Raw genomic sequence first — 20498 nt, 5'->3', positions numbered from 1 at the left:
TTTTTTTTATTGCCCTTGTAGGCAGACGAGCATATGGCCCTACCTGGTGAGTGGTTACCGTCGCCCATGGACTTCAGCAATGCCAGGGGCAGAGCCAAGCCGCTGCCTACCAAATGCCTACAATATGAACCCCTCATTATCTTTTGGGTAACGGGCTTCTGTGGGATGATCGAGTGTAACCAATATGATAGAGAAAGTACTAGAAACTATCTTCAGGACAGCAAGATTGTTTGGAAGCTTTTTTTATTTTTTTTATTGCTTAGATGGGTGGACGAGCTCACAGCCCACCTAGTGTGAAGTGGTTACTGGAGCCCATAGAAATCTACAACGTAAATGCGCCACCCACCTTGAGACAAATTCTAAGGTCTCAATGTAGTTACAACGGCTGCCCCGCCCTTTAAACCGAAACGCATTACTGCTTCACGACAGAAATAGGCAGGGCGGTGGTACCTACCCGTGCAGACTCACAAGAGGTCCTACCACCAGTAATAAAAGCTTTGGGCTTACCACCGATACTGTTGTTCTCTAAAATTTGTAATATCCAATGGATTTATCATTTTTACAATAGCACCCCCCCACCACCTGAGTAGAGCTCAAGCCTACTACTTAGAACCTTTGCATCCAAATGTGCTACCCAATTTTGGTGTGAATATTGGAGGAATACCCAAGGGGTTTCATAGTGTTTCCTGAGCGCTATGGTACTATTATATTATTTCCTTATTCAGGAAGGGTTGAATAGTTTCATAGAACCGACTAGGTGGTAGCCCCAGTATTATCGGTGACACCGTTCATGAGTTAAGATGCTTTTAAAAAATAAATAAATAATAAAACTATTCTGTCTGGTTATTGAATTACTTCACATCCTCACTTTATTTCTAGGTCTAACTTTTTCTACATTTGATTCCTTTGAGCTTTAGGCTAGTCCTACCTATTTCTATCAGGAGCTATTTATGCGTTCCAGTTACACGGTATGTTTGTTTTTTTTTCCTACCTTATCTGATAGCCATGAGAGGCTATTTCAGCGTAACCTTAACTGGTAGGTGAGCTCACGGGGCTCAAACCGGAGTGATTCTAACACTGATCCTAGCAAGAGCAGTGCTTCGCATAATCTAGCACTGAATCGGAAATGCGACCCACTGAGAAGATCCGGCGAGAAACTCAGTGGACTGTGTCTATGGGTTAATTCGCTCGCCGAGCCCTTCGTCGACGGGTTCGACGAGGACGGTGACCGGTGCTTGTGGTACCTAAAAGCACATGACGTGTTTTGGTCGACGTCGACTGTTACTATTCGGTCTACAGGATCGGGTATATGTTTGTTATCAGTCAGTATAATATGTAGATAAGTTGGTACAACACAGTTACCCTTAGTAGTGGTGTTGGCGGCACTATCGCTGTTGTCGTCCGAGTCGGTGTGCGCGTCCCTCCAGGGGGCGGCGGGCGCCGCGCGCATGCGGTGCCGCGCCTCCACTGTCGAGCATTTAGAGAGGCTCGATTCATCTGCCGGCGAGGGTTGACATAGGAACTGGATGCTCCACCATAATTACTATTTTATCAGGCCAGAAGATCTTACTTTTTTTAAACCCTACTGAGACCCATTTTATTTATGGCTTAGAGACATGGGTACTCAGCAAAAAGGATGAGAACCGTCTGCTTGTGTTCGAGCGTAAGATCCTAAGACGGATATTCGGCGCTGTGCAGGAAAACGATATATGGAGGACACGCTATAACCACGAGTTGTATGATGTTTACAAAGATCCTGATATAAAAAACTATAAAAATTGGACGCCTACGATGGGTAGGATATGTAGTTCGAATGAAGGAGACCAGAATGCCAAGACAAATACTATATGGGAAACCAGAGAACCGCACACACCGCAAGTCGTGACAGAGTCAAACTTTGAAGGTTAGATGTGGTAGAGGACGACCTCACAGTTATCGGTGTCAGAAACTGGAAAGAAAAAGCCCTGAACAGAGCAGTCTGGAGAGACACACTGGACCAGGCTATGGCCCACTCTGGCCTGTAAGTCCTAAGATGATGAGAAGATCTTACTTCTTAGAATCTGTTGGGCGTGTTTGGTCTATTCAAGCTAACTACCTAAAGGTCTTTAGTCTTCACATAATTCTGTTTGTGAGCACGAATGATAAAATATGTTGTCATTTGTAGGCTACCACTAATTTGCTTGTGTTTCTGTTAAACTAGTAAATGTGGTTCTCTGAAGAACGAACGTGAAGGTGGAATTGTGAGATATATTCTAATTTAAACATATGTCAGTAACGCAGCTGTGTTCTTGACAATGAAGTAGGAAACCTATGGAAATGAAACGTCAACCAAAATTTCGTGCCACTGTGACGTCATCTGGCCACAAAACATGGCGGCTTTAGTGCTGTACAAATGATTTCAATGTTATCAGGTTTTATCGATAAACGTTCTTGGCTCATTTTATTTTAAATATTGTTGAGTATTATTTATTTGTAGAATTTATACTTTAATGGGAAGTAAGTAGGTATATTGTTATGTGCAAATATGATATGATTTAGATGGGTGAAATCTAAGACAAGTTCGTCCTTCGAATTTGCCAAGTAAACGATATGATGATTTTTAAAAGTTGCTACACTGATTTTATAAAGTTGTCGTTTGTCGCAAAACATAAAGATATGGCGTAGTTCAAAGCCATCAGCCCATTTCTAGCATGCTAAATGTTATCGTATTTTGAGTACGTGTTTTTCTTAGACTATTACAATCTATTTTAATTGTTTTGCTGACTCTAAAGTCCGTAACATATTACCGCAGCGCACCCCAAGGAAGGTGCGCCGCACCATTTGAATCACTTTCGCTTGAGAGTGATTCAAATTTTAAACTTATCAAGGGACCGCGTGAAAAAAAAAACACCTACAGAACATTTATTCATTAATTACAAACGTCATTCCTTGTGACTTCCTCTCTAAAATCACTTAATTATTAAATATTTAACAAATTTACAATAGTGTTTTACTCACTGCGGAATAAAACTATTTTATTTAAATAGTTCCGAAGAGATTTTGTCGGTAGCCTTTTTCCCGAAATATCTAAACAGAATGTCTAAATATGTTTTGATGACATATTTTAAAGTAGTATTTATGATTAGTGTCATGATCAATAGATTCCGACCGAAAAATGGATTTTTCGGATGAGGGCTCCATAATGAATTTAAATACATATAGATAATAGTTTTAGGACATCAACTTTCTTGAGATCCTATAAAATACGTTTTAATTATTATTTTTGTATGTTTTAAGCATGATAAATTATGAAATTTTATATAATCAATCATATTAAATCGATATCATAGTCAATAAATAATGTACAACCCAAAACAGACGGCCGAACTGACGTGACAATGACATTTGGCGCGCTAAACATGGCGGATTTTCGGCCTCATTAGACGGAGACGGAGATATTTACGTATATTCATGTTTCATTTTATGTACGCACTGAAATACTGTTATATTGTTTTCCTGCGAGTTAAAGTGGTGAGTAAGAACGAGATAGATATATGTTTATGTATGTGCCTTCAAAATGGGTGATATTTATATAAGCAATTGTACGTATAGAACAATATGTCGTGTCCCTACTATATAGGTCTATGGTTCTTGATAAAGCCAATATTGGTTGACTGTCAAACTACCACGAAACGTTGAGCCTATATTTGAAAATGGAACAAGGATAACAAATCAATATCTATGTGAAAACATCTATATATATAAAAATGAATTGCTGTTCGTTAGTCTCGCTAAAAGTCCAGAACGGCTGGACCGATTTGGCTAATTTTAGTCTTGAATTATTTGTGGAAGTCCACAGAAGGTTTAAAAGGTAGATAAATATGAAAATGCCCGGAATTAAATAAAAATAACAATTTTGTTTTTCCTTTGATGTGTCCCCCGTCGGACGGATTCCTTTTGTTAGTTTTAAGTTTATTTTATACAAAAGTTTAGGTCTTTTATTTATCGTTTGAGGCATTACGAAGTCAGCTAGTTGTAAATAAATGGTGATTTGGGTGGAATACCAGTGATCCTACAAGTGTGACATACAAACCGTATCGATAGTGGTCGCAGGCCCGGTGGCGGCGGCGGTGCGGGGGCGCCGCGTCGTCCTCTCGGCGCGCCAGCGTGCGGAACTGGAGCGAGTGCGCCGACACGCCGAAAGTCGCGTACGGACTTATCTCGTACAGTTCGGCTGAGACAAGTTGGAATGATGCTAGTAAAAACTATTTACGGGATCCAGATAATAGGGGTCTCCACAAAATTATTTCTGGATATCATGACACTTATCTGGTACAATTCGGCTGAGGCAGTTCGAATGATGCTAGTAACAACTATTTACTAGATCCAAATAATAGGGGTCTCCACAAAATTATTTCCAGATATCATGACACTTATCTGGTACAATTCGGCTGAGGCAGTTGGAATGATGCTAGTAACAAGTATTTACTGGATCCAATAAAAGGGGTCTCAACAAAATTATCTCCGGGTATCATTACCTGAGATTTAATTGTACTAAAACGGTAATAGATAAGAGGGTGGGTAAGCCTTCCACGAGATGGAGCGACGATCTCGCTAAAGTTTCAGGCTGCGATCCTTGGAGGAGGCCTATGTTCATTAGTGGACGTCTGTGAGCTGATGATGATAATGATTGAGAGGCAATAGATCAAATTCGTTACTGGTTGTGAAGAGTAATATAAGCTCGTACAAAAAAGTTCCTTGCATATTGTGTCACAAAGCAGTCTTCCATACCAGTTTGAAGAGTGGGGAACTCGTGGTAGATCACAAATGACACTTCAACGTAACGTCTCGAGGTGGGTAGCGACATTTGCGATACTTATGGGATGTAGCAACGACTGTAAACGAAGATCTAGAGAAATATTAAAAAAAAAACGACAAAACTTTGCTCTGCTTCGTGAAATGCATACAAGGCTTATTATACCTATCGTATGGTTGAGAAAAAACAACAAAATTAAGTGACCAAAGTATCTGCTTAGTCTATGACCACAAACCTGAAGAGTCATCGTTTGACTTTTCGTTTCCATTGATAGAAGACGACGAGTATAGTTTCTGTCCTTCTCTTAGCTTCTCTCTTTCCGCTTCGTTACTCTCGCTCAGTTTTCTATCATCTCTCATGTAGTGGTCACTTGAAAGGCAGAAGAATCTGAAACGTTACAGTGATAGTGTTAGCCTTTAAGGGTAAATTAATGAGAGGAAACATTGTCGAAGTTGCGTTGGGGTTGGTTGGTCTTCTTGGTTATTAAGATATTTTGTATGTTCATCCACTGCTTGATCTACGGCTTTGTGTAACTGATCTAGTGGTTTAGAGATATCGTGAATGCCACGATCTTCATTGAGGTTAGGGTCAAAATCTCATTAATAATGTACAACGATTATCCTTTTCCGGACGTAGGACCTAATTTGCGGTAGAAATAGAAAGAGTATAGGGAGGCTTTACTAGTGGTTAGACGTCTTGTGAACCCCGCTAATTTCTGCCGTGAAGCGGTAAGGCGTTGTGGTTTGAAGGGTTTGTGACTAAGAACTCAAAGTGGGTGTCGATATTTCTGTTGTTGAAGTCTATAGGCTCTAATAAGCACTTAACCACAAGGAGCCATGGATAAGCCATCGAAGCTATAAAAAAAACAAATATATTGAATATTGTTCTATACAATGTATTTCCAAATGAGTAACAACCTCAGAAAGGATGACATAACTGGTTGATCAAACGGGCGATCTCCCTCTTTAGATCACACTTTGACGAGGGTACGGTTGTAACTTACTTCTTTTTTCCATGTATTAGACAGATGATCGCTGCCAACGTCACGACAATGACGACTCCGCTGGCCACACAAGACACCAGCACGGTTCGTAGCGAGCTTTGCCGCGAGCTACCCGACAGCGGTGATGAAGGCTTAAGTGGTGGAATGCGACCTGAAAATATTTTGTACTCAACAATCGCACGACTAACGATGTAGAGTAGCTTTTTGGAGCAGCTATTTGTTGTTACAACACTCCAATGTTCTTGTTAAATCGAGTACGTTTTGATATTTTTCTTAAAAGGTTAAAGGAACCTATTAGAATTGTGTCAATAGCCGATCTTAAATAAGATCGTTTTTTAGTTTTCCCATTATAAATAGCGGGTACTGTGTTCATTGAAACTAACCTTATTGTTCGTTAGGGATTAGCTGGCGCTAATTGCTTAGCATATTATCGCATTTTTTTCGTATTTTGCGAGTCGAAGGCATTAAATGTAATAGTCATTACTTCGCAATATCAAAACATTTTAATTTTTAAATGATAATATTTTATAAAAGAATAGATGATAGCACAGTATTCAAGTGACCACGAAACCGGTATTAGTATTCGAAGCATCAGAAACAATAACGACAATACAAAATGCTCGGATAAACAATAGGTAGGACCTCTTGTGAGTCCGCGCGGGTAGGTACCACCGCCCTGCTTATTTCTGTCGTGAAGCAGTAATGCGTTTCGGTTCAAAGGGTGGGGCAGCCGTTGTAACTATACTGAGACCTTAGCACTTATGTCTCAAAGTGGGTAGCGCATTTACGTTTTAAATGTTTAAGGGCTCCAGTAGCCACTTAGCACCAGGTAGGCTGTGAGCTCGTCGACCTATCTAAGCATAAAAAAAAAAGGTAAAAGCTAATTCTGACCTCCGGCCAAGGTGTGTGTATCGACGTGTAGGGTCACACGTTCGGGTCCAGCGTCGCTGTAGGCTTCCACGCAAACCTCATACCATGTTCCGGGTGTCAGAGAGCCGATCACGTGGCCGGCTGAACTCAGTCCATCCCCGACCTGAAGATGCGAACGGTACAGCATTTCAAAAACAGATTAACTTTATTTTTGCATAAAGAGAGAGATAGACAGAGAGAGAAAGAGAGAGAGAGAGAGAGAGAGAGAGAGAGAGCGAGAGAGAGATAGAGCGAGAGAGAGATAGTATTCTTTATTGTACACCAACAAAAGAAAAAATGCGAAACATTAAATACAAAACAAATTACAATTGGCGGTCTTATCGCTAAGAGCGATCTCTTCTAGACAACAATCAGGTGGAAAAGAATCCTTTGGAAACTAATTACACGCGGTATACCAATCAATTGAAATAAATACATACACACACATACATACATAAATCTACAAATACACAATGTAAAGTAATCATAATTTTGCTTCTTTACACATACTGGTGGTAGGACCTCTTGTAAGTCCGCACGGGTAGGTACCACCGCCCCGCCTATTTTCTGCCGTGAAGCACTAATGCGTTTCGGTTTGAAGGGTGGAGCAGCCGTTGTAACTATATTGAGATCTTAGAACTTATATCTCAAGGTGGGTGACGCATTTACGTTGTAACTGTCCATGGGCTCCAGTAACCACTTAACAACAGGTGGGCTGTGAGCTCGTCCACCCATCTAAGCAATAAAAAAAACATAAATAAGAATAAACAATTTACATATATTATTATAAAACATAGGTACTTAAAATACCTATGATACAAAAATATACAATTGAAGTAAATACTGATTTCAAAATCTGCGTAGATGAGCAGTACCGAGATTGAAATCCAAATTGCAAAGACATATACTGCAAATATGCTTGATATTTTTAAATGATATTAACGGGATGGGATTTTCAAGTGTTTTATCAACACAACACAGTACTGTTCTTAAAATAAACATATCATCATCATTATCCTGCCCTTCTCCCAGTCACCTGGGGTCGGAGCAACATGTTTTCTCCTTCCATACCTTGTACCATTTCTTCGCTCACTCCCCTCTTACCCATATCGTCTTTCACGCAAACCATCCATTTCTTCTTAGGTCTACCTCTTCCTCTATATCGTAAAATAAACGTATATAAGCTATATTATACTTTGTGCACTTAAGCATAACGACCTTTATCCAATGTTCTGTTCCAGCTTTCCGGTAAGAGACTCTGAAGCCGAGAATGGGGCAGCCGCCGTCACGCCAAGCGTAGAAGTTTATTTTGATCGCTGTGGAATTCATATGCACGTGGTCTTCAGGCTTTGGAGGCTTTGGACCTACGGAAAAGTAAAACAAAGGAATCGACTTAAAAATCTAGAAGCTTCTTAAACTAGCGCGTGACAAAATATAGAACTTCTCATAGGATTATTTTTCGTTATGCTGTTTCCACATGACCATACTAGATTCTAGATTGTATTAGGGTTTATTTTTATTCATATTTATGTGGGTCTATATTAAAATGATTTCTCAAAATTATATAAAAATTCTCACGCGTCTTTTCCCCATACAAATTTAATAAATATAAATAAATACATATTTACTAACAATCACGCCACGTTAACTGGTCCCGTTATAAGTTCGTAAAGAACTTGTGTTACAGGTACCAAATAACGGAAATAAACGTAAGATTTTTATTATACACATACATATATTTAATATACATCCATAACTCTGGAAAATACATTTTATATTTATCATACAAATATCTTCCCTTGGCGGGATTCGAACCCGCGAATCCGTTGTGTAGTGACCATGTCACTTACCACTACACCAGACGGCTGTTTGATTAATTAACTAAACAATATTAGTTTTAGTGACCACTTACGTCCTCCTCTGGTAGTGGCCGTGAGGATCTCACTGGGTGGTCCTATAGATATCTTATTTCTGGCTTGTATCTTCGCGTTGTACGTCGTGCCACATTTCAGCATGTCCAAAGTGTACGATGTAACTTCAGGAGATAGTTCCACAGTATGCCATTCGGCTTCAGATGCTTGTTTGTAGTGTAATAGATACCCTGAAAATAGGGGTGCTGACTTAGTTTCAATATGGATATTTATTTATTGCTTTAACACTAGATCCTATAGAGATCACAGAGTGAATGTCACCGCTTTTCCCGATATTTGAGATGGAAGTGTCTAGGGTATTGTAATTCAACCCTTCGAAAACGAAGATTAAAGTAAATAGGATGGTGACATTAACCCTGTGTAGTTTAATAGCTGCTATAAATTTAAGTTGAAAAAATCATTAGGAAATGATAAAATTAAAACTTCTTAAGTCTGGTAATGGGAGCAACTATCAAATAACAAAAAGGAGGCAAATGGCGGTTCACAAATTAATTAATGATTGATGTGCGAAAGGGACGGCGTGACTACAATAACACTTTTTTATTGTCCTTGTAAGCAGACGATCATGAAGCCCACTTGGTGATTAGTGACCGTTGCTCATAGATGTCAGCCACGTCAAGGGCAGAGCCAAGCCGCTGCCTACTGTTAGAATAGACCTATAGTTAAATTTTATAAGTTTAAAATTTATTTATTATAAAAAAAGGACACAATATTCCTAACCTAAAAGTACATGTTATTATCCGCAACATGCTTCGTCAAATTACCTCGACAGTTAAATGAAACAATAGATATTAAAACAGCTTCCCGTCAAACCCGTCGCTTGCGACAAATGGCTCGGCGAGTAAATTAACCCACAGACACAGGCCACTGAGTTTCTCGCCAGAACTTCTCAGTGGGTCGCGTTTCCGATCCGGTGGTAGATTCTGCGAAGCACTGCTCTTGCTAGGGCTAGTGTTAACAACGTCGTCAGGTTTGAGCCCCGTGAGCTCATCTACTAGTTATAGTTACGTTGGAATGGCCTCTCAAGGCTATCAGCTCATGTAAGAAAAATAATACCGAAACAGCTCAGCACAGTACTTACCCAATATCGGTTCGGTATTTTCGCTCGGTAGTTGCCAGTGCAGCTTTATACTAGACGTGGTGGTGTACTGGAGCTTTAGGGATGGCGCGGCTGGAGGAAGGATGGCTGCCACTACGTACACTATGGAGTCCTCTCCTATCGTGTTGCTCGCTGTACATGTGAAGTTTCCTGAGGACTGCTCGTTTACTTCTGTGGAATGAGAGTTTATGTATGAATTTTTTTGAATTCCGATTATAGATAGTTTTTAAGTTGTTAACGGAGTAATATCTCGAATATTTCAGTGGTTTTTTACAATAGCCATTGGAAGTGAAGGGTGTGGATATTCTCGGGCCAAATTATTCATTTAAATTTGAACACAGTAATCTAGTGAGATATGAACACTATTGGCACATTTAAAAACTCTTTTTGGACGTAGTTATCTAGATGGCAACACAGTTTAGTTCACTCGGTACGGTATGGTTAAGTTGGTATTCCTGTTTTATTTTCATTTAGGGGATACTCGTCAGACTTATGTGTGTGCGTAGGGCCGAAAAGCGATATATGAAAGAGTTTGCGTTGTATAAAATTTCTTTTACAAGGAACAAATCATTTGTGTTTAGGTACAAGTTTTCAACCAAGCCTACTACTGCATATTATCTAAGCACCTCGTATATGCAGATGTCCTCGGTGCGTGACCTGGTAGAAGGCGTGGTGCGTGACGGGCGACCGCGCATGTGTCCACCGCGAGCGCGGCGTCGGCGAGCCCACGCACGTGCACAAAAGCAGCAGCGACTGACCAACTCCCACAGATACCCAACGCCCGAACGAAGCGATGCGCGCTGGAACTGGAAACGAGACAATACCACACTAGTTTATTTTGAAGAACCCATATATCAATTGTGTAACACAGAGACAGTCATCGTAACCCAAAAGATAAGACGTCCGATGTAGTCAAATCGAGTGATTCGATTACGCCAGGATTCCGTTATTGCCCGTAGCTATAAAACCAAACCAAAATGTATAGTGAAAATATTAAATTTCCCAACTATTGAGACTACCGTCCTGCCAATTTTTACTTCAAAGCCATAATTCGTTATGTTTTCACGGCTAGGACAGTCATTATGCAATAGAATTGAGACTTCGGGCCGACAGCGGAATTAACTTACTTCTAGAGCTAGGTCCCTGGCCGACTACAAGCGTGGACTCCCCTTCTCCGGAACCAGTGGTGGCGGACACCCAGAATTCGTAAAGCTGATTTTCAGCTAAATTTCGCACTTGGAACATTAGTTCCGCATCCGTTTGCTTATCAGCTGACACAGTGAAGCTGGAGTGCTTGCCTAATCTGTGGAATTGAGAAGAAACCTGATCAGCTGAGACTTTTTGGCGGGAACGCGAGGTGTCAAGTTGTGTGATTTGCTTTATTTTGTCTATTTAGTGTTTTTTCAGACTTAAATGTGTAATAACGGTGGTTTGTTAACTGTTAAATATCTGTAAAAGTGCACAAATGTGGGAAAATGAAACAAAGTCGCTCGACGTAACTTCTCGGGATCCTCCAAAAAGTCCATTGAAAAAGTCTCAGTAAATGACCACCATTTTACTGAGATTATTTTTCATCCCATATCATTTCATTTCATTTAATTTCATCCCAGTTGTGTAATGTCTGAAATTAATCATCTTCATTTCGTTTCATTTTACTCCATATTATCATTTTTCATAAAAATAAGAATCTAAATTAAAATAAGACATGACTTAAAGGTCTTAGTTACCAGGTCATAAAATCCCTTAAAAAAAACCTGATCAGTTATGAAGAAGTCGTCGTGGTCTAAAAGATAAGACGCCCGGTGTACTCATATCGAGGAATGCGACTGTACGGGTGTTCAAATCAAGCAAGCGGGTATTAATTTTATGAATGAAATACTTTTTTTACAAAGTTTACGAATTACTTCGACGATTAAGGAACACCATCTTAAAAATCAGAAATGCAAAAAACGAATTTGCCTAATTACAGTTAAGGCATAGACTTCAATCCTCAAGGTAGGTGGCGGTATTTATATACGCAGTGATATGTGTGGGCTTCGACAACAACACCAGTTAAACCATTCAGTTTGGTTCAGTGGTTGGTAGATCATGATCTAGTGCATCAATCCATGGAATTAATTAATAATTAATGGTCTTAATTATTTCATTTTTAGTTTCACTTATAACTTTGACTTTGTTATGTACTAACTTCCCTGCCTTATTTATTACCAGTTCACCGATAGGTACCATAGGTTGTTTTTTATTTATTTATTGCTTAGGTGTGTGTACTAACACACAGCCCACCTGGTGTTAAGTAGTTACTGAAACCCATAGCCATCTACAACGTAAATGCCACGCCCCACTAAAATATGAGTTCTAAGGTCTCAGTATAGCTACAACTTTGGGAGGCTTAATGACGGCGGGAAGATCTTCCAATGAGCGAGTGATATTGTTCGGTAGACCGAGCAGGGACCGCTCTGTTAAAATTATATTAGTGAAGGTCTTTCCGGTTCAACTAAACCAGAGTTCCCCAAACTTTTTTGTGTCGTAGACCCCTTGCCATGTTTTTCCGTGTTGGGTAGACCCCCTACTTACCTGATATTGATTTCCTGTAAATTTCTAACTGTAGTAAAGTTTAGTGTTAAAAACTTAAAGTAAAAACACATGTTAATTTATACATTTATTAATTGAATTTAAATTAAAACTACTCAAAATAAAATTTTGTATCTGTTATGTAAAATATACGTAACATAAAATAAACTATAAATAAAATAACATAAGCAATAAGTCAATATTTTTAGTGAGAAGGATGAACCTGATGCTTCAATAATAAATTATCAACATTTGGCGTCAATTTTGTAAGGGTTAATCTTAAATCTCCTCGGCTAATGATGTGTTGATATTATAAGATAGTAAGATGTAAGTAAATAGGTACTATCAGTGTATGTGTTGAGATCCACTATCGTGAACCCCCAAATTTATTTTCGCTGACGTAGACCCCTTGCAGGTTGTCATAGACCCCTAGTGGTCGATATAGACCACTTTGGGAATCACTGAACTAAACCAATACTGTTAAACAACGTACCGTCCGGCTTCTCGGTAGTAAACTGTGTAATGTGAAATAACACCGTTTGGATGAACCGGGGGTAGCCAGCTCACCAGAACCGAGTCAATGGAATACGCGAGAGCTTTGATGTTTTCAGGAGCTGATGGTACTGAAATTAAATAACATAATTTTTCATCTGTCAGAGAAACAGATTAAGACTTGATGAGCTTCAATCCTATATTAAGTAATCAACGGATATAGCTGATCAAACCCAAATTGAAATCGTCGTGGCCTAAAGGATAAGACGTCCGGTGCATTCGATCACGATTGACTTCCACGGTGAAGGAATAACATCGTGTAATAAAAATCAAACCCGCAAAATTATAATTTGCGTATTTATTGGTGGTAGGACCTCTTGCGAGTCCGCACGGATAGGTACGTGTAGGTGAATCAGTAATGCGTTTCGGTTTGAAGGGCAGCCGTTGTAACTATACTGAGACCTTAGAACTTATATCTCAAGGACGTGGGTGGCGCATTTATGTTGTAGATGTCTATGGGCTCCAGGAACCACTAATACCAGGTGGGCTGTGAGCTCGTCCACCCATCTAAGCAATAAAAAAAAAATACAAATCATAGTTTTGTTGCAGCAATGTAATTAAGGTCTACTATTTCATCCAATAAATATTTCTACAACTACATAATTTCTGGACGTATCTAAACCACTTACCATCTTCCTCAGTCATACAGTGGATAGGAGGACTCCGTTTTCCATCACCGGCATTCGTGAAAGCCAAAACTTGTACGGAGTAGTTAGTGTATTTCCTTAGAGTGTGCAGATAGGTGTCAGTTGTGGTCACACGCTTAATTTCACCGACATCTTCTATAATAATGAATAAGGATTTCGGTTTCATTCACAAATTTACAAAGATGTCACTATTATAATTGTTAAGAATTTAAAATTATGCTATGTGTTGTGGTCGAGAGTTTTCTTGAAATTCCTTTTTTTTATTGCTTATGAGGTGGGTGGATGAGCTCACAGTCCACCTGGTGTAAAGTGGTTACTGAAGCCCATATACATCTACGACGTAAATGCGCCACCCACCTTGAGATATAAGTTCTAAGATCTCAGTATAGTTACAACGGATGCCCCACTCTTCAAATCGAAACACATTACTACTTCACGGCAGAAATAGGCAGGGTGGTGGTACCTACCCGCGCGGACTCACAACAGGTCCTACCTCCAGTAAAAAACTAGTCTTATTACACTAGGAGTGTCTGAGGGATTCTTTGAGGTGATCCTGGTTGTTTTTACCATTACATCGCCCGCCCTCGCAGTAAAATTCACAGATACTCCCCGGATCCACAGTCCGTTTCCAAAGATCTTTTCTGCCACGTACCATCCGGCTTTGGAAAGAGCTCCCCTCCACGGTGTTTCCCGAGCGCTATGACATATCCTTCTTCAAACGAGGCTTGTGGAGAGTACTTAACGGTAGGCAGCGGCTTGGCTCTGCCCCTAGAAATCCTGACGTCTATGAGCGACAGTAACCATTCACCATCAGGTGGACCATATGATCGTCGTACCTACATAGGCAAATAAAAAAAATATAAACTGTCACTAAAATTACTTAAGCTTAAAATCATCAATAGTAATTTAAGTACATATTTAGTTTGTTCAATTTTTTTTTTTTATTTTAATTTTTTTATTGCTTAGATGTGTGGACGAGCTCACAGCCCACCTGGTGTTAAGTGGTTACTGAAGCCCATAGACATCTACAGCGTAAATGCGCCACACACCTAGCTTTTGCGAGGCGTTGTATGTTCACATATAAATTAATATATTCAGAAAATTACTATTGTATTATTAGCTATGTCAATTATTACCATATGTTATTAGGATATAAAAAATATTAGTACATATCGTGGAGTTTTTTTAAATTGAAATGTGTAAATCAATGATTTAATTTACTTGTCTTCTTACTAGCTTACCATGGTCCGTTGAAAGCGGTGCATAGATAACCTTATAGCCCTGAATGAGACCTCCATGTTGTCCGATCGGAGGAGGGTTCCAAGACACCTTCATGCTGGATGACGATAGAGCCGCACAGGAAACTCTTGTGGGATGGGATTCTGGAACTGTTCAGAGAAATATCGATGGCAATAATGATATTAATCGTAACATCTTCTGCGTGCCATTCTTCAATTTGAAAAGATCATATCTGGTTTTAGTTAAAACATTAGAAATCTCCAAATGATATATTTACTTAGAGCCAATAGATGGAATTTTTTTATGAACCAAATCCAATGATTATAAATTACTAGCTGTACCCGTCCGTTTCGCTGGGCATTTAAAATTAACATTATTATTTCTCATCCCCACAAAATTCTCATCATTAACACCCCCACAACTGGTGTAGAGAGTCCAACACTCATATAAATATTAGCCTATCCATTAAGTACCAAGTTTCAAGTCAATCGGATGCATCGTTCAGTAGTTGTAACGGAACATCCGTAAAAACCACTGTATATTTATATATTAGTATAGATTTTACTTATGTAATTATTACGGTGAATGTGTGATAGCTTCTGCTATTTAAAATATACAAAATAAATTAAAAATTCTAGAAGTATAGTCGACAAATATTTCAACTAAAACAATTTGGGCAGAAGAAAATAAAATTTCCCTCAGTAGTGTCGATTGTGTTTTTGAGATCCACATCCAATATGATAATTGATTCCATTTCATTTTACTACGGACTAGTTTTTTTATAGGAACGCATGAATGCGTCACGTCATAAATGGATTACACGGGTTAATCGAGGCATTTTTTTGTGTAATCATAATCTCTCACCCCCCTCAAGAGTAGTAGCTGATACAGGAGCAGAAGCCGGTCCTGCTGCCACTCCATTGAAAGCTCGTACCCGGACTTCGTACCGCGTGAACTTTCGCAGTGCAGACAAACTCAGTTCAGTGGCCGACCAACCATTAACTGTTAAGGTTCTGTCAAAAACATTACACAAAAATGCGCATTAATACTATTCGAAGTATTACTGTATCGTCCCGACAATCTCTTTATTGGCACATTTTAAAAATTCGCGCCAGATGCAGACGTCTTCAAGTCTGTCAAGTGGCACAATCGGAGCTCTTACAATAAATTAAAATCTTCGGTAGTGTTGTCATGGTGACGAAGTCGGTTATAAAAAAAAAACCCGTGTGGCATTCGGGGACTGCTGCGGTAAAACTATTGCATAGCATTTTTTATCAACTTATGCAATTATATAATTAGGCAATAATAATTTAATATTGAAACAATAATAAAATAAGACCACGCTATATTAAATTTATAAACATTAACAAAAGCAAAATATTAACTGTCCCCTTCACACTCATAAGTTAGACCGCGCGAGAGAGAGATGGGCAGACTTTTCATGATGCACATGCAGTGCGACGTACGACGCGTACTTATTCACAAACACTAAACAAGGGCAACGTGTAAATGTGTTGAACGCGAGCTACATGGTAGAAATTCCGTAACGAAAATAAAACCTAACACCCCCGTGTTAGGTTGATTCGGTCGCCGCGCTCAAAGCCTGCGATAAAAGCTATGCAATAGCTTAAAAGAACGATCGATTGTTGAGAACGAGAATTTTTTTTCCTTGTATTTTAAGCAGAAAAGGTGTGATGACATGCTAAACAAACATATCCTGCGGAGTACCTAAATTGTAATTTAGGTACTTCGCAGGTGTACCAGACCGTGGGACTTCGAGGCACACTCAGTCTCTTACATGTTCTTTTGAATCGTATCAAAGAGGTTAGATATTTTTAACTACTACTAGTATTGACTTGCTTTAACAGTTTTTTGTTTTCTTTTTGCTTCACCGATAAATTAATTTATAAGATATACATATACCAGAATAGATAACCTTTAGCGTTTCATTTTTGAATTGGTTTTCATTATTTCGTTATAGGCTTGGCAAATAAACAATTTTGTAGAGATCGTATACGATAGATAGTTTGAATAAGAACACACCTTGAAGCATTCCTCATTGATGGACCAGCCGGGTTCACTTCGGTGCATGTTACCGAGTATCCGAGAAGTTCTCCATGCCACGCCTCACGGGTAGGGGGCCGCCAGGACACGTGCAGCTCGCCAGGACCTCCAGGAGTCACGTGGACATTCGTAGGCGGCTCTGATGGTGCTACAGTTAGGATAGTTAAAGTACCAAACGACACTAAAAGCAGCTACAGGAGCCTATACGTAGCACGTGTTTTCTGTTGTCCATTTTATTTTTTTTATTGCTTAAATGGGTGTACGAGGTCACGACCCACCTGGGATTAAATAGTTAACGGAGACTATAGAGTATGGCTATAGAGACATCTACAAAGTAAATGCCGCCACTCACCTTGAAACATGAGTTCTAAGGTCTCAGTATAGTTACAACGGCTGCTCCATACTTCAATCCGAAACGCATTACTGCTTCACGGCAGAAATAGGCAAGGTGGTGGTAAAAATAACTCGTCAGTCGCAGATGCGTGAAGAAGAAAATCAGAATTTTTCAATTAAGATCTTAAAACACATTACATGGAGCCCCAAGTTAGGAATGTGTCCTGTAAAAAATTAAAATACTATTCTCGAATCGATAATGGGCTCTAACGTGAACCTTAAGATAGTCGGGGACTATTCACAAGACAAATCTTTCACTACTCACATTAGTAAAGGTAAAATACTTATACTATATAGCACTGTATATTCCATATAAATGCAACCGGATTGAGAATACAGCCTCATGTGTTAAGACGAGCAAAGGAATTTAATATGTGCTGCCTATGGGCTCGGGTAATCACTTGCTGCTGTAAACTCCATCATCCATCAATGCAATAAATCAGAAATACATATATTTTAACATCAAAGAGTGGGAGTATATTTTTTGTGACGAGAAGTACTAATAATTGATTTTTTATTAGAAATTGAATATTTTAGGGATTTAGTAATTAAGTTTTCCTACTATTTTTTTATTAATAATCATCAGATTTAGATTCGTCGTATAAAATCCTGACCTTCTTCTTGTGTTTTCACGACAACTGGTTCAGTGAAGGTACTTCTGTCTATTTGGTTGATGGCTGCTATCCGAATCATGTACGCCGTGTGAGGCTTCAAGCTGCTGAGTAGAGCTTCGTAGTGAATGTCACCTTTCTTCGTCAATCTATAAGGAAAGCTAACTCTGACACCACGTATGTACATATGGACACATTGTTATTAATGTAAATTAATATGAATTGAGAATTTTAAAGTGTTCGTTTTTTTTTTATTATATGGGTAGACGAACTCACAGCCCACCTGGTGTTAAGTGTTACTGGAGCCCATAGACATTCACAACGTAAATGCGCCACTCACCTATGAGATATAAGTTCTAAGGTCTCAAGTATACTTACAACGTCTGCCCCAACCTTCAAACCGAAACGCATTACTGTTTCACGGCAGAAATAGGCAGGGCGGTGGTACCTACCCGCGCGGACTCACAAGAGGTCCTACCACCAGTAATTACGCAAATTATAATTTTGCGGGTTTCATTTTTATTAGGTACACGATGTTATTCCTTCACCGTGGAAACTTAAACGGTTTTAAGTGTTCTGAGTGCTAATGCAGTTGTAACTTGTACTTCGGTAGTTTTTTTTATTTATCCCGAACCCTGGCGAGTAACAATATATTGTGGTTCTGTGTGGTTGAATTTTTATAACTCAACAATTGGCCATTGTGGTGGTAAAGTATTGAATTCCAATTTTAGTACTTTTTATTCGATTATATATATCGCGTTTAATTTCTTTATTCTTTATTGTACACATAGTTAATATAATACAGTAATTGCGATAAGATATAAAAAAAATGGCGAGCTTAACTCAACAATTGGGTTATCTACCACCTAACCGTTCTTAAAGAAGGAAAACTTTACATGAGTGGGTAGATGAATACAATCTAATCAAATTACTTATTGATACAATACAATAACAATAACAATAATAAAAGAATAATAAAACACTAATACATAATATATCAGACTATATACATACACAATTACACACATAAATAACATAAACATATACATACACGTACATATATAATGAAATACATAAAATAAATACATATAAGTAATACTAAATTGATAGATAGTGCTCCTTTTTAGTTTAATATTATCATTATTGTATTAATGTATTAACATTGTTTCCAACGTTTCAAATACTATACCAAAAATAGAGGGTAGTAAGCCGAAAATTCAAATCTCGACGAACAACAACTTAATAGTCTGTGACTACGAAAACCGTGAAGATTTACTTTTATTTTTTATTGCTCTTGAAGGCATACGAACATACGGCCTACCTGATGGTGAGTGACTGCCATTGCCCATGGACGTCAGCAATGCCAGGGGCAGAGCCAAGACGCTGACTACCGCTTAATACTCTCCACAAGCCTCGTTTGAAGAAGATATGTCATATCGCTCGAGAAACACTGTGGAGGGGAGCTCATTCCAAAGCCGGAATTTGCGCAATTGCACAACGATTTCAATGGTGCATGGACCTTTAAGCAATGCTTATTTAGATAGTTCTCCGAATTATGCTAACTAGCTCTTGGCCTATACGGTTTTAGAGAGTTATCATCTACACTATTGATGTAGGTACCGAGGAAAATATCCAGCTACAAATATTACATATGTGAATTTTGGCGGACTTTTTTTTTAAAATAAAATTTACTGGCTTGGATACAAAGTCCTTTAAGCCAAATCAGTATTTCTATTTCTTTACTAATTTATTTTATTTATAGCTTCTTATACTATAAAGTATAAAGGCGGACTTAATGCCATAGGCATTCTCTAACAGTCTACCTTAGGGGAGTGCAGAGATGAAGCTTGGTAGGTGTAGTGTGAAGGTGATATTACTGAAACATAATAATATGTGTATATATTCATTTCACATCATATTATTTATATTGAAATCACTCTGTTTTTAATGAATTTGTATAGGGATAGGGGTACGAAGCACTTTGTGTTATTTAATAGTATTTTGGCGGGCTTTTCGTATTTACCACAGACTATATTACTGGGAGGCGAAGGCTGCCAGTGGCTTGCTTCTATATATCAATCATCCATCGTACTTACGTAACATGAGACTGGGAAGCTCCATGGACGGAAACGTTAACGCTATGCGCAGAATCCCATTGGTTGACCCGTATAGCGCCTTGTGTGGATAGCACGGCGTACTGCAGCGTGTATCCCATGAGCGGGCTGTTGCCATCGAAGCCCTGACTCCAGGACAAACGAACGGCCCGACTCAGGATCTCGATCACGGACAGTGAATGGGGCGTGTCAGGTTTTTCTGTAAATTGTAATTCATCATAGGGTTATGATCATGCACTGTTAACGCGTTAATGCGTTTCGGTTCGAAGGGTGGGGCAGCCGTTGTAACTATACTGAGACCTTAGAACTTATATCTCGAGGTGGGTGGCGCATTTACGTTGTAGATGTCTATGGGCTCCAGTAACCACTTAACACCAGGTGGGCTGTGAGCTCGTCCATCCATCTAAGCAACAAAAAAAAACGCAATTATTAAAACTACCATAATAGTATGTTTCCCATAAGTCCTATTTATACCTACCACAAATCCCAATTCTTAAGGAGTGTCTCGCTTGAGACGCTGTCAATTCTTAAACTAAAACAACATCTGTTAAACTACAAGATAGATATCGC

The 20498-nt window shown here is 39.0% G+C and overlaps 1 protein-coding gene across 3 annotated transcripts in view; it reads right to left on the bottom strand.

Annotated features, from left to right (window-relative positions):
- LOC101746375 (cell adhesion molecule Dscam2) overlaps positions 1–20498 on the bottom strand; it is a 188584-nt gene that overhangs the window by 2259 nt on the left and 165827 nt on the right. For 2 of the 3 annotated variants that reach the window (XR_002430208.3, XM_012688428.4), the window contains exons 21-37: positions 19911–20127; positions 17818–17963; positions 16790–16958; positions 15611–15759; positions 14749–14895; positions 13490–13642; positions 12802–12931; positions 10865–11040; positions 10364–10543; positions 9720–9908; positions 8620–8808; positions 7926–8071; positions 6690–6831; positions 5799–5949; positions 5031–5182; positions 4073–4213; positions 1363–1497 (exon numbers count right to left, since the gene is read on the bottom strand). Coding sequence is in view for 2 of the 3 variants with exons in the window: in XM_012688428.4 (XP_012543882.3) it covers positions 1363–1497; positions 4073–4213; positions 5031–5182; positions 5799–5949; positions 6690–6831; positions 7926–8071; positions 8620–8808; positions 9720–9908; positions 10364–10543; positions 10865–11040; positions 12802–12931; positions 13490–13642; positions 14749–14895; positions 15611–15759; positions 16790–16958; positions 17818–17963; positions 19911–20127 (2712 nt within the window). In the remaining variant the exon portion in view is untranslated. The remainder of the gene's footprint in view (positions 1–1362; positions 1498–4072; positions 4214–5030; positions 5183–5798; positions 5950–6689; positions 6832–7925; positions 8072–8619; positions 8809–9719; positions 9909–10363; positions 10544–10864; positions 11041–12801; positions 12932–13489; positions 13643–14748; positions 14896–15610; positions 15760–16789; positions 16959–17817; positions 17964–19910; positions 20128–20498) is intronic. The other variant, XM_038011129.2, reaches the window with a different exon arrangement.

Source organism: Bombyx mori, chromosome 5, assembly GCF_030269925.1.
Source record: "Bombyx mori chromosome 5, ASM3026992v2".
Taxonomy (NCBI): Eukaryota; Metazoa; Arthropoda; class Insecta; order Lepidoptera; family Bombycidae; genus Bombyx; species Bombyx mori.
The sequence above is the reverse complement of the archived record's forward strand: the minus strand, read 5'-3'. Positions and strand labels throughout refer to the sequence as shown.